Here is a 14563-nt window from a genome sequence, read left to right as displayed (position 1 = left end):
TTCCCACCTCCCATCGCCCCGGCGCGAGAGTGAGGCCGAGACGACGCGACTACGCCCAAGTTCCGCGGCACCAGGCAGCATGAGAAGAAGCAGGGGAAGGCGCACGCGTATCTTTCAGCTGGGTGGCCTTAGCCCTTAGCCTTAGCTAGGCACTAGCCTACAATCGATACACATGCATCTTTGAACTTTGCAGCAAGCCAGCAACGTACGACGGCTCTCACCTTTCATCTCAAATTTGACGGAACGAAGTTGGATGGATCCCATGCCGCGAGCTACTTGCGTGCATTATACGTGCAAGTTAGTCGCAGTATAACGGAAAAGGTCGCCTCTCGCTTTGAACATGTCCTGGGCCACGGCCCACGGGGACTTGGCCTAGTCATGCAGACACAGATTCCCCGGCCGGAGCTAGCCGGCTATGCCCGGCACGGGCGTGCGCATGGCGCTTTGAGCTAGGAGTTGTGTAACTCGGGTTTTTGGTTCGCACGTTCCGAGCAGGTGCTATCCAGACCGTCCGCGGGCGTACGGTGCTCCAGATATGTCAGATGTTGTCAGAGTGAAGGGAATGTTGTATTTCTTTGTTTCTACATATACGCTTCACATATACTTCCATATACGTATCCTTGTTTCCTGTGCCTTATCTTTTTATCCCCTGTCTCTCGTCCTCTCCCTCCTCGCTTCTTCCTCCTCGCTCGCCTCCCAGACCTGCGCCGCCGCCGCCGCTCCCTTCGCCGCTCGCCGACTCTGAATCAGAATGCCATGAGCAATAGGACACTTCGTGGAATGCAGTTTTCCAAGTGAATGATTCAGATTTCAACATGATAGAGCACCATGTGCTACCACTGATGACGAGAAGATCATGAAGGGGAACGGGGTGGGCACGCAAGAACTGCAGCAGAGAGGCAGCGTGAAGAGCGAGAGAAATACCCTGGATACGGAGACTGAAGAGACGCGACGAGTGCTGCCCTGCATGGGGGAGCGTGAGGATGGAGCTCTGGCGGGTCGACATCGTTGGACATGGAGTGCACGGCGAGGCGGCGGTAGCGGGGCCCGGCGGAGTGCGGTGCAGACGGTGGAGGGGGAGAGAAAAATGAGAGTGTGGCCCACGTTGCAACTATACCTGGACAGAAAAGAAAAATACAAAGGGAATACATGAGATGAGAGAGTGTGGCACGGATCCCATGTCGCGAAATGGCCGGCGAAGATAGACACCGCTGATAACGTACGTTCCAAACGGTAATTTTGAGGAGTTGCGTGATCCTTGCGTGCAATGCATGGCCAAGTATCGGAAGAGATAAGGCCGGCCCGGACGACGACACAGACGGGCAGCAGGGCCGGCATTGGTTCCGTTTGGTGGTGTACTTGCATATGCAGGCTGCTGCCCTCCGTTGCTGGAGTAATCTTTTCTTTTTTTTTTCTTTCGGGTTTCATTCAAACAAAGATTACTACAGGATCCTTTATCCTTCGAAAAGGCATCGATTCGTCTTTCCTTGGTGGTATAAGCACATGAACACCGCGCATCGTGCTACCTGCTACGCATGCTAGCTTCTCCAATCCGTTTGCCTGGACACAACACTCTGATGATCTGATCCGGTCCAGCAATGATATCTCCCCAAGTCGACCTCCGATCCATTGGCGATGAGGAATCGAATCGGATGTCACGGCCTTTCTGCATCCCTGGGTGAAGATCTCTGTCTCTGATCATGTTTCCGGTCGACCTCGCCGCCTCCGGCCAGTGGGGGCGAACGCGTAAAGCGCACGTACGTACCCGCCGCCGTACGAGCTTTTGGTTTGAAAAATCGCTCCGAGGCACGGCGGCGGAGGCCGACCCGGGTTCCATTCGCGCAGGGGCATGTCGCGCGCTGGTTGGCCGGTCTCAGACCCCGGAGATCGCCCAACAGCGACGCCGCCGGGATCGGAGATCGCCTGGGTTCATGCAAGCCAGGAGCCATCGATCGATCGCGACGGCGCCGGGTCACTCCATTCCAATTCCCAGCCGGGTGTCCGCGTCCATCTCCATCATCACCGCCCGCGCTTTCGCGACCACTTTCCAGCAGGGTGTGTGTCAGTGTGTGCACGTACCGGAGCCGAGGTGTCGAGCAGCGCGTGCGCCCGGCCATCCGAGACGCGTCGGCGTCGATCCAATCGTCTGACCCCCGAGGAGGAAGAGAGATCGATGCCTCTTGCTGTCTGCTCCAAATATCCAAGCAGGACGTGTATGTACCCGTAGAAGTTAGGGCGTGTATCCGCTGCAAATATCTTGGACGGACACATGATAAGATTCCGCGACGCGTGTTTGCACGTTAATGGCGAGCTCTGTCTATTCATATTTTTGTTGGATTTTTCATACATTTTTTAGTTATTAGTTGTGGGAGCACAGAAGTGTGTTAGAGTGCGGGAGTATCTGATAGGTCCTCAATAGTTCCTCAAGAAGGTATGCCTTTACCCTTAACTTGCCTACTACACAAGTTCAAAGTGTACTATTGAAGTATCTAGCAACTATAAAAGATATGGGTAGGGGTGGTAATGGATCATAACCCTCATGCCTCCTTCACAATCCAACTCAGTCATGTCTATTTTTAGCTCAAAATCATATATTATTATAACCCGGCTCTTATCGAACCCGATCCTTAAATTTGCGATTTGACCATACCTAATTTTTTAAAGCATGTGGTTAAATGTTTAAATTGAACTTACTATTTGAATATGGAGATTATTAGATCCTTAGATGCTATCTATATAACATTTGTTTCAAAGTCTTCTAATGCTCGATTGTTAAGCCATCCAACTTCAAAGAACTGTATTAACAAATAAAATTAATTGCTATTGGTTGCTCGAATACCCTTAAAAGTTTTTTTCACAAAAGAAGTGATTGTAACATATGTAAAAGTAATAGAAATTCCAATATAAATTAAAGGCATAAATATTTATTTAGTTAATTTTATTCCTATAGCACAAATCTAAAACGCTAATATTCAAGTTTTGGAGATTTGGTTTCGTACATTTTTAAACTATCATGGTATCATATAATTGAATATATTTTTCTACAAAATAAAATTAGATTATGTTTTATTTAAGTGGACAAATCGTTATACTTACTAACTATGTTATGTTATAGTAGTAGTCAACTAAATATATGTATCTAAGCTCATATATGAACTTACCAACCATTAGAAAAAAAATGAAAATATATCTGAAGTAGGATGTACGCGTAGAAGCTGGAGCCGTGTCTCGGCTGCAAATATCTTGAGCAGAGATATGGTAAGAATCTGCGACACGTGTGTGCATGTTGATGACGAGCACTTTGCATGCAAGTGTAAAAGGAACGGGAGATGGGCTTGAATCAGTATCAAATAAAGATAGCACTCTTCTTTGCTTTTATTAACTACGGAGGAGATATCTTATTTTCATTAGCAATGAAGGAGATATCCCCATTGTAATTAGGAACTATGGATACATATTAGCTCCGAACCTTCCACGTGCTAATCTACCAAAAAGTGTATGAAAGAATCGAGAAAAATATGAATGGATAGATAATGCAATAATTCATATTCATACAAAGTTTCAGGATAAATAAAAGTTTGTGTAAGAAGAAACAGAAAAGACAAATATTAATATGAATAGAAGTGGATTTTGCATGAAAAGTGCATCCAACCCAATTACATGCTGAAATGGTCTCTTTTGCTTCTCCTTGTACATTTTTTTTTACTTCAAACTTTGTATGAATATAGATCATTGCATCCTCTACCCGTTCAAATTTTTGGTTTAATTTTTCATACTTTTTTTTGTTTTACTAATCATGGGAGCACGGGAGTATGTGAGAGTGCAGGAGTACCTGATACGCCCTCAACAAGCTATTCTACATTCGGACCACAAATGACATTTCAAAGTTCAAAGTGTGCTATTGAAGTATCTAGCAACTGTAAAAAAAACATGGGTGGGCAAGTTTGGCCAAGTGTCATTTGACCATACCTAACTTTTTAAAGCATGTTAAATGTTTAAATTGAACTTACTATTTGAATATGGAGATTCACACAGAGATCATTAGATCCTAGAGTATGTCTATATAACATTTGTTTCAAAGTCTTCTAATGCTCAGTTGTTAAGCCATCTAACTTCAAAGCACTGTACTAACAAATAAAATGAATTGCTATTGGTGTCTCAGATACCTTTAAAAGTTTTTTTACATAAAAGAAGTAATTGCAACAAATATGTAAAGTAATATAAATTACAATATAAATTAAAAGCATAAATGGGTATTTAGGTAATTTTATTCCTATAGCACAGATCTAAGACACCAACATTCAAGTTTTGGATATGTTTTGCTACAAAATAAAATTAGATTATGTTTTATTTATATCATTATACCTACTAACTGTGTTGTAGTAGTAGTAAACTAAATACATGTATCTTAGGTTATATGTGAATTTACTGAGGGATAAGGGTACCCATGGGTTTCCATCGATCATGATACTAGCCGGTCTGACAAGTGGGTCCTGCCCCGACTATGGCGTGTGAGGCAAGGCATGAAGATGCGTGGAGCACAAGCTTGGAGGCTGGGCGAACAGATTCCGCTCGGATATCGTGGGATTCATGTTGTAGTCCGACTAAGATTGCTTTCCATGTAACAACCGATTAGGATTAGATCCTATCCGACTTGTAACCCTAGGTCGTCAGCCTATATAAAACGGCCAGGGGCACCCCCGAGGGCACCTCAACTTTTCACATCCCATACCAACAATACAATCCACCAGAACACAGGACGTAGGGTATTACTCTCTGGAGGCCCTAACCTGTCTAAACCTTGCGTCTCTATGTTACCATTCTAGTTCTTGGTCTTGCGATCTCCCCCGCCTATAAATCGCCTATAAATCTACTACGTGGGTAATCCCTGGTGGACTGCCAGTCACTAAATCCGACACTTACCGACAATTAAAAAAAATGAAAATATATCATATTGAGCGTAACTCTATTTGTGCATTGATGAAGTAAATCATATATAACTAATTGATTAAAAAATAGCATAAAATTCTATTATAAAGTAAAGTCTATTAAATCATTAGCATACCATGTTGTCACAATAGTCATATACTAAAACACAAATTGACAGTTGTTATCAAGCATAACATATTGATATCGAGTGACTTAACCAGGTGACTTAATGGAGTAAAATATCTAGTTGATGTAAATTCAGCCACCTCACGCACACATCAATGCTAGAGATGCAACCTACGAGCCATGGTATCAGTGGTAGCTCCACCTAAGGCATGTACCTAAACCCTATATATAGTTGGTTGTGTTCTCGTATAAACACTTGTCTCCAACACTTCCTCATTTCCACCACTTTCCATATGTTCTACCTTCTCTCTAGCTTATTTACATCATCGGTAACAAGATCTAGTGGTCACTCTTGCTAGGTGAGGATGATGTTTGTGATGAACAGGATCAAGACACCTTCAAATGAAATATGCAGTGTAATTCACTCCAACATCTTCTTTGGTTTTGGCTTTATCTCCTAGTTTGAATGTCACTATGATGTTATCAACTACAATGTTTTTTATTTTATTGAAATTTAGATGCATGCTTGTTTATAACTTTCTGTGGCATTTATAATTCATTAAGGTGCATATCATGTTCATATATCTAAATGTTTTTGTTTGAACTAATTAACACGTACTATGAAGTTTTGTCTCACTTAGCTCGGGAGCAGGAACAAATTCTTGCTTTAGGCATCTCTCTATGGCATCACCATTATCGACGTTGCACCTTGGTTCAGAAGACAACATGCAATTTTTGCAACTGTATGCGTGCACTTCTTTGTAGTTCTATTCTATCTTTGTGACCATCAATGACCAGTTCATGTCTTGTGCATACTTTTTTTTTTTGCATTGAAGGATTAGGTTATTCGTCGAAATCCCGAGACCTATTAGAGAATCTTGTTACATATTACATGAAAGAAATCCGGAGATGGAGTCACCTACGATTTTCTGCATAATCACGTACACATCATATATACTCTTTACTGCTTTTTGTGACGTCCGGCATCTAGTTCTTTAGAAGCATCTGCCAAAACTGATGGCTTGGCTTGATATGTCACCAACCAAGGGGTTGCTGATGCTCACGCTAAAGCAAGAATGTCTTTTCAGTTTTCTTCTCTAGCTATGTCTTTGTACACAAGATTTCCGTTGATATTTGTAGCTTACTATACAATAAATATAACAAAGAATTATTTGAAAAATATGAAACATATACTTTGGAAAATTATACCCGGACAGGAAGAGTTTTATGCTATTTTATTGAAAGCAATGTATATTTGAAAGTTATCATTGATATGTAGGATCTTTGAATATCACCTCTCATGAAAACTTCCAGATGGTGGCAATCATCACCGCGGGCTGCTAGCTCGAGGCATGGTGATGCATAGCTTAATTAAGCATCTTTTTTCTTTGTCAATGATCATGAGTAAAAAAAAATTGACGATTTTTACTCGCAGAGGGTGAAACAAAATAAAACAATGTCTCGGTCAAAACCGAGCTAGGAGTATGGGAAACTAATCTTGGATAGGCAGCGAGGTGGTTAAGTAGTTGTTCATGAGCTAAATTACAACACATAGCATGCACAAAAATAGCTATTTTCCCATCTATGTTTTTTGCTGAAAGATCATGCAGATTAAGATTTCGACAATAATATGACATGTCTGTAAACCCTTCTCCCAAATAAGCAAGTAGTATTGTTTGCTTGTTGAATCCAAAGTTCTTGCCGTCTCTTATGGGCTATAAATAGCCTGTAAACTTTCTGTTGCTTCGCCTTCTCGTCATTATAAATAGAAGCTGTTGCCATTTGCATGATCTACGAGTTTTTCGTACCCTTTCTTGTCTTCAATCCTCTCCAATCTGATCACCCTCCATCAACAACAACGAAAGGGAGAAGCACAATTCTTCACCCTAGCGGTTCTGGAGTTGGCGATCCATCATGCTCGACGACGACCATCCCTTCGCCGTAAATCTCCTGGACTACCATTAGGCTCAATTCAATGTGCTCCCTGGAATTGTTTGAGAGTTTCAGAATCTCTGAGAAAGGTGTTTTCAGGCCTTTCTTCAACGGGTTTTTGGTCGATGCATGGTTTGATGCGTGCATGCCATTTTTTCCCCTTGTTGCCCATGCTTGTTCTTGATCAGGATTCCATTGGATCGGCAATGCCACGCACACTTTGATCTTGAGAGACCAATGGGTATGTGGTGCAATAATTGTCTGGTGGCTATCCTAGAAAAGCAAAAAAGAAGCAAGATCGGGAAGAAATCTTTTAGCTTTTGGACCCCCTGCGGTACCAAGAGAATAGATGCCTCGACTTGATTGTTTTAGCTTGTTGGTCTCGATGAACTTTATATCCATTTCGCCGAGAATTTTGATTATTGGGACATTTCTTTTGCTTGAATTCCCTAATCCCAATAGTAACATTCGCCATCATACGTACCCTATACTGTTCCTGCCATCCCCAGAGAGATGGCAAATAGAACATTACTGTTACAAATACAACTGTACAGCATTTGATTCCCTGGAAAGAAAGACTATAAAAGAATCGAGGAAATGTTTTCACAATACAGAATGGCTAGCAGTTAGCGATTTGCAATTTAGGATCATGCAAATCTTTGTGTATCCTTGAAAAAATTTCTCAATTTAGAATTTACATGATGATTAGTATTTGTACCCTACAGGTTTGCAATACGCAGTTGTTTATATTGATAAAAAAAAGAAAGAAGATTGGTCTGAAACTGATGTTGCTGACATGTTCTTGATTAACCTCTGAATTTTCGCAGGATGGCATCTCGAGCCCCATCGCGGCGCACATCCTAGACTTCTGCGACGATGGCAGCGGCGGAGACCTGTTCGCGGCCGTGAACGCGGCCTCGGACATGTTCACGGCGTCCTCAGAGGATGCCTCGTCGTCGTCCGTGACGACGCCTCCCGCGCCCTGCAGCCACGGCGACAACGTGTCGTCGGGCGCCGCGGCCGCTGCCTCGGCCTTCTCCCCCATGGCGTCGCTGGACTCCACCTTATCGGCTCTCCTCGAGGAAGACGATCCACCAGTTCCCGACACCGAACTCTTCCTCCCCATCGATTACCAGTTTGCGGCAGCGGTCGCCGGGGACGAGCCTCAGCCGGAGCAGCAGTTCGACCAGGTCCCGGTGGCGCTCCCGGTGGCCGCCGCGGCGGCGGAACAGCCAGCTCTGCAGACGCAGATGAGCAGCACGGCGTCCGAGCTCATGCACCTCACCTCCTCCGGGTACAGCGACGAGTGCTTCGCGGCGGCGATGGCCGGAGGAGGGTACGTGGGCCTGGACGAGGCCCTGTGCCAGCAGCAGCCGCAGCCGCCGCTGCAGCCCGGCGCGTTGCTCCCGCCCGGCGTCATGGACACCGCGGCGCAGGGGTACGCGGTGGCGCAAGGCGGCTTCTTCGGGGCCGGCTGCACCGGCATGGTGATGTCCATGATGGGGATGGAGGAGATCGGCGAGTACCAGCGGATGATGGAGAGCGCCAGCGCCGCGCTGTCCGCCACGCACAGCGCCGACGCGGACTCAGCCGCCGCGGCGCAGATGGCGGCGTTCGGCGGCAGCGCCGGGGAAATGCAGGTAGAGTTCAGCGCCAGAGCACACGGCATGATGAACCGAACCCGCGCATGAGGCATGACCCGTTTCTTGGTGGTGCGCGCCAGATGGGCGGCGGCATGAGCCCGGGGCAGCTGCCGGCGGCCGGGGCGGTGACGGAGGCGTCGAGCCTGGAGGACGCGAGCTTCAAGAGCGCCCGCATCTCGACGGAGGAGAGACGGGAGAAGATCCACAGGTACATCAAGAAGCGGAACGAGCGCAACTTCAGCAAGAAGATCAAGGTGACGCCACGAACACGAACAGCATTCTGTGGATTCAGATTCAGATCGAGCCATGCATGGTTCTGACGGCATTGTGTTCTTGCTGCCTGCGCCCCCAACAATGGCAGTACGCTTGCAGGAAGACCCTGGCGGACAGCAGGCCCCGCGTGCGCGGCAGATTCGCCAAGAACGACGACTACGGCGAGCCGTCGAGGGCGATGCAGAACCACGACGAGTATGATCAGATTGTAAGTGATCCGAGTAATAAAATATTACAAAACTACACGAACGCGATGCAATTCTGGACGACGTAGAACCTGATTGCATTGCTTTGTTTAACTGTTTTCAGGCCGGCTTGAAGGGAGAAGACATGCTCGACCCTGACGCCCTGCAGGCGCACCTCAGCGGGATGAACTCCTACATGTACAACCACACGGTTGAATCCTGGATGTAGAGCATGCAGGACGATGGCTAATGTTTCCGTTTTGGTTTCCTAATTTTGTGCAGATTTCAACAGAGCCTTTTGGTTATTTGGTGCCATGGAATAATTGATCTTGTATAGGTTATAAAGTGCAGTGCTCAGCTTTGAGTTGCTATAGATCTACTTGTTACAGTATGCCAATCTGATTTCACCCTGTTACAAACTTACAATAGCCCGTAGTTTGCATCATGCAAAAGAACCAGGGTGGTTCAGAGTTTTGAAGAAAATAACGCATGTGTTGAGGATATATATACCTTCTTAATAGAAAGAGAGCTTCGGATCACATGTTTTTACAAGTACAAATTAATGGGATCACATGTTTTTTTTTTCAAGTAGAAGGACAGCCTTCTGCTGTGATTAAGGGCAGCTCTAGAACATTGCACGAATGCACTCTCTGTTGCGCTAAGATGAGGCCCACGCACGGGGTGCTAGCTTATCAAAAATTGGGACCGAGATCAAATGCAGCAGCCACTGCTACTGGTGCTAGAAAATTGATTGGAACCGAGATCAGATGCAGTAGCCACTGCTACTGCAACTATTGCAGCAGGTTGCAGCAGCGAGCACCATTTCCCAGAGGCACACTAACAAATATAAAGATTCTTTCTCCTCTCCTCTGAAATTCTACACTGGAGCTGCCCAAACACACATTGCTGAAAACAAACGTACAGAGCGCACTGTTCTTTTTTGCGGGGACGGACAAAGCGCAAATTGAAAGGAACATGAAAACACAAATGCTCAAGTGGCTCCGAGCCTCGGCTTGAACGAGAAAAAAAAAGGATCAGAGTCACAACACCTGCCAACCCATTGCCAAACATAAGTTTATACTTTCTTGCCCTTACTTGTGTGCTTTTCCTTGAGTTCAATTATCATAAAACATTTCCAGGAACAGTACATCACCACAGATGTTCAGGTACAAAACTGCATCGAATAGACCTAAATAAGGAGCACACGAAACTCTCAACCTTGCCCCATCATGATATCAGACAATGGCGTTGGCTGCGCTAGCAATCCTAGGCCAAAGGTCAGCACACTCCTTGCCAATGGGTCCAGTGATAGCAGATCCTGCAAAAGGAAAACCATGTGTTCAGCAACGCAGAGCCTCCGGAATTAAGTCACTGAATGGAGAAGCATGCCACTCTTACCTTTCATCTCGCCTTTGGGGTTGACGATCACTCCAGCATTATCTGCAAAAGAAATTTACAACAACTGTTAAGTTCTTAAGTCATATAGCACAATATGGAATTAATAGCTACAATAAACCACAACATGATTGATACTTGTCCATATGGGAGACAAGTACCACAGTCACGAGAATACACATTCCATAAAGAGTGCATTTTCGGCTCTAACATGATCCACATGAGATCATCACTAAAATCACAACTGTGATGGGTGTAATACATTCAGGCACAACTAAAACATCTATAAAAAGATGAAAAAAAGGATATAGCTAAGATGAAGCTTGGTAGGCATTTAAACAGAACATGCACGATCAGGCAGACCACAGATCAACAAAATGCTAATCCAAATGTCATACAATATCTGACATTTTGCACTATCAGGCAGACCATCAACAAGAATCTTAACAAAATGTCCTAGATAGTACAGATATCTAACATTTTGTGTAACTAGTCAAAACCTAAGGAGACATCATACACTGAAATAATAGAAATATATGTCTCATGGCCAGTCCCAAAGTTTCATGGCAGCAATGCCACAACCTAAGGCGATGGAATATGAGACCACATCCAGACAGAGAAATTCTTAAAAAAAGAAAGTCTCAACACCAAGAAGCTTCATATATGACGTTTGCTTAGAAATATGCAAACATGCAAAGTTTGCTCCATACAAAGCTGAAGAACCTCATGGTCCCCGTCATTGACTGTCACCGAATCCATACTGCTAAAGTAAAGCCAACAAGAAACAACAAAACAGCAATGAAGTACTTGGTACTAGCCAATAGTACATCAAGCAATTCACATTCACAAAGAAAAATGTCCAAACATGCACAATCAAGGGGCTGCAGATTAACAATAAGCTAAAAAGAAGTAATGCATGCACAAACAACCGATAGTGGAATATAAGAAATATATGTCTCATGGCCAGTCCCAAAGTTTCATGGCAGCAACGCTGCTACCTAGGGCAATGGAATATGAGACCACTTCCAGATGGAGAAATTCTTACAAGAAGAAAACCTCAACACCAAGAAGTTTCTTTTATGACGTTTGCTTAGGAATATGCAAACATTGAATGTTTGCTCCATATAAAGCTGAAGAACCTCAGTCCTCCCGTCATTGAATGTTATCGACAAATGAAAGCCAACAGGAAAATGAACGAAACAAGAACTAAAGTGCTTGCTACTAACCAAATAATCAAGAAAATCGCATTCACAAAGAAACATACACAATCAGGCAGATTGTGGATTGGCAATAAGCTAATCAAAATGTCCTAAATGCACAGACAACAGCAATATCACAAGAATTTTGTAACTAAATAATATATATACCAACTGAAAGAGGCACCATATAGTGGCGTATAAGAAATATATGTCTCATGGCCAGTCCCAAAGTTTTATGGCAGCAACACCGCTACCTAAGGCGATGGAATATGAGACCACTTCCAGATGGAGATATTCTTACAGAGAAGAATGCCTCAACATAAAGAAGCTTCTTTAAGGCCCTGTTTGGGAGGAAGGGGCTAAAATTTAGCCCTGGCTAAAACTTTAACCCTCTCAAATGAAAGGGCTAAACTTTAGCACATTGGGTGTTTGGGAAGAGGGCTAAAGTTTAGCACCTCTTCTGTAAAATGTCCCTTATGCCCCTGCTGTGCTGCCCCTCCTACCATTTCCCTCTCAGCCGGCCAGCGCGTCGAGGAGGCGGCGGAACGCGGCGGCAGGGCAGGGCATGAGCCGAAGCGCTCCCCGGGTCGCAGAAGGGTGCCGGCCTGCTGCTTGCCCTCCGGTGAGGCGCCGGTCGCCGTGGCCGCGGGCGCCGGCGCCATGGCCAGTGCCGGCATGGCCACCGCCGGATCCGGCTGGAGGAGGCGGGGGTTGGCGCGGAGGCGACGGGGGCGGGCGGGGCCGGCCGGCGGCGGCAGCGGCGGGCGGAGGCGGCGGCGGAGGGCGCTGTGCACGTCCGTCCAGCGGGACGACGGCGATGCCAAGAACAAGAAGCGCCGCCCGCACGACGTTCCCGGTGGAGGTGGAGGCGGATTCTTCTCCGCCGTCAAGAGCGCCGCCACCGGCAACAGCAGCAGCAACCGCCGGATCCGGCTGGAGGAGGCGGGGGTTGGCGCGGAGGCGACGGGGGCGGGCGGGGCCGGCCGGAGGCGGGCGGCGGGCGGGCGGGCGGCGCGGGTGGCGGAGGCCGGGCGGCGGCGCGGGGCGCCGAGGCCGGGCGGCGGAGGCTGGGCGGCGGCGCAGCGGGCGAGCGGCGCGGGGCACAGAGGCCGGGCGTGGAGGAGAGAGAGGAGCGCGGGGGAGGAAAGAGGGGAGGGTACCGGTGGAAAAATGGAGGAGGGGGACCACTTTTAGCACTTCTAGTCAATTTTAGCACCTCTTGGAGGGCTAATGGATTATGGGGGGCTAAAATTTAGCCCCTCCATTTTAGCCTAGGTGTTTGGGAGGAGGAGGGGCTAAAAGTGACTAAAATGGGGGTGCTAAAATTTAGCACCCCCCTCCCAAACACCCCCTTTATGATGTTTGCTTGGGAATATGCAAACATGGCAAGTTTGCTCCATGTAAAGCTGAAGAACCTCATGGTCCTTCCATCGAGTTATTTAATGCATACTACTGAAATCCAGAGAAGAATTAAACAAGCAATGAAGTGTGAGCACCAAGCAGAGCAAGCTATGAGACAATGAGGTATAAGCACGTTTGTGAGTTAGGAACACATTCGAGTAGAAGAAACTAAGAGATGAGTTAAATTCATAATGGTAAGCTCTTTGTGAACGAGTAATTAAGGAAAAGCATCTATGTATTCCCTAGGATCATGACAACACAATGCAGGAGGTTAAAAATCCTTATCAAGCTAGCAAGAGTAGTATTGACAAATCAAGCATAGCAAATATCGAATCACTACAATCATCGGCAGCCGCTTTCAGATCCCGGATGAACCAATCAAACACCTTTCCTATACTGCTTCTGATCATAAAAGGAGATAGGTATGGTCTTCGCCAAATTACACAATCTAGGGCTGGACTGATATTCACACGCATGGTCGTTCTATGCAATACACTACAAACAACCAAACGGCAAAGAGGCACATCACAAATCAGAAACCAAGCAACTAGGCATCAAAGCAGAAACCACTACGAATCCAGTTGGGCACATCGAGATCGAGCGATAGCAGGAGGCGTCATTAGTTACCTTCGAAGTACATGTAGACTCCGTCCTTGCGGCGCCACGGCTTGCGCTGGCGGACGATGACGGCGGGCATGACCTTCTTCCTGAGGTCGGGCTTCCCCTTCTTGACGGTAGCCATGACCATGTCGCCGACGCAGGCGGACGGCAGACGGTTGAGCCTGCCCTTGATGCCCTTGACGGAGATGATGTAGAGGTTTTTGGCGCCCGTGTTGTCCGCGCAGTTCACGGTCGCCGCCACCGGCAGACCCAGCGACATGCGGAACTTGTTCCCCGCCGTCCCTCCCCTCCCTGCACGCGTTCCATTCCGACACAGAAGACGGCTGGGTTAGCGAAGATGAGAAGGGAGCAACGGAGGAAGGAACCGGATGGGTGGGATGGCGGATGGAGCTTGGCGACACGTACCGCGCTTCGACATGGCGACGGCGGCGCTTCGAGCGGCGGCGGCGCGAGGAGAAGGGGTCGGCTAGGGTTTGCGCTGGCTCATTACTTATAGGGGGAAGAGAGCGAGGTGGTAGTTGGGCCTAGGCTTTGGTTGGGGTGATGACAGCCAGGGCCACTGTCTGATTTCGGCCTTCTCAACCTTCTGGGCTTTATGGGAAGGGGTGGAGCGCATACTGCCTGAGCCCAATACACACACGTTTGCACGACGATTTTTGTTCGTGTTTTGCCAACCCAAAACTTACCTCCAACCCGCACTGAAAAAGGTGAACTGTACTAGAAGTCTAGAACAGTAGATGAGTAGAAGCTCACACTCACACGACACAGGTCCATAGGTCAAATTCCTTCAGGTCTCCAGTCCTTTTATAAGAAAAAATCCTTTTCTCTCAAACAGACCTTAACAAAAGCCTAGCAATAT

At 46.7% G+C, this 14563-nt stretch overlaps 2 protein-coding genes across 4 annotated transcripts; one reads left to right on the top strand and one right to left on the bottom strand.

Annotated features, from left to right (window-relative positions):
• The first annotated feature begins 5327 nt into the window (after positions 1–5327).
• On the top strand, positions 5328–9627 carry LOC101783902. 3 transcript variants are annotated; one of them, XM_004982870.2, is made up of 5 exons: positions 5328–5471; positions 7815–8627; positions 8711–8884; positions 8992–9111; positions 9213–9627. In XM_004982870.2, exons 1-5 carry the CDS (start codon positions 5421–5423, stop codon positions 9315–9317), a joined length of 1263 nt encoding a protein of 420 aa, XP_004982927.1. In that variant the 5' UTR covers positions 5328–5420; the 3' UTR covers positions 9318–9627. The 3 variants fall into 3 exon arrangements, with proteins under 3 accessions (XP_004982927.1, XP_012704667.1, XP_004982928.1); XM_012849213.2 differs by lacking the exon at positions 5328–5471 and adding an exon at positions 6834–6996; XM_004982871.4 differs by lacking the exon at positions 5328–5471 and adding an exon at positions 7318–7712.
• A 521-nt stretch (positions 9628–10148) lies between these two features.
• LOC101783504 (60S ribosomal protein L23) lies at positions 10149–14249 on the bottom strand. Its single transcript, XM_004982869.4, has 4 exons — positions 14110–14249; positions 13711–13995; positions 10487–10528; positions 10149–10406 (listed from the first exon to the last, which is right to left on the bottom strand). Exons 1-4 carry the CDS (start codon positions 14120–14122, stop codon positions 10324–10326), a joined length of 423 nt encoding a protein of 140 aa, XP_004982926.1. The 5' UTR covers positions 14123–14249; the 3' UTR covers positions 10149–10323.
• Positions 14250–14563: the final 314 nt, after the last annotated feature.

The sequence above is a fragment of the Setaria italica genome, chromosome IX, assembly GCF_000263155.2.
Source record: "Setaria italica strain Yugu1 chromosome IX, Setaria_italica_v2.0, whole genome shotgun sequence".
Taxonomy (NCBI): Eukaryota; Viridiplantae; Streptophyta; class Magnoliopsida; order Poales; family Poaceae; genus Setaria; species Setaria italica.
This window is presented reverse-complemented; position numbering and strand designations above follow the sequence as displayed.

Bases quoted from the DNA above. Each gene is read 5' to 3' on its own strand.
- LOC101783504 (XM_004982869.4), bottom strand. The intron at 10,529-13,710 runs GTAACTAATGAC...TTTCTTTTGCAG, and splicing joins AGTCTACATGTACTTCGAAG to ATAATGCTGGAGTGATCGTC. The intron at 10,407-10,486 runs GTAAGAGTGGCA...TTCCTTTTGCAG, and splicing joins CCCCAAAGGCGAGATGAAAG to GATCTGCTATCACTGGACCC.
- LOC101783902 (XM_004982870.2), top strand. From the start codon at position 5,421: ATGATGTTTGTGATGAACAGGATCAAGACACCTTCAAATGAAATATGC. The intron at 8,885-8,991 runs GTGACGCCACGA...CAACAATGGCAG, and splicing joins ACTTCAGCAAGAAGATCAAG to TACGCTTGCAGGAAGACCCT. The intron at 9,112-9,212 runs GTAAGTGATCCG...AACTGTTTTCAG, and splicing joins ACGACGAGTATGATCAGATT to GCCGGCTTGAAGGGAGAAGA.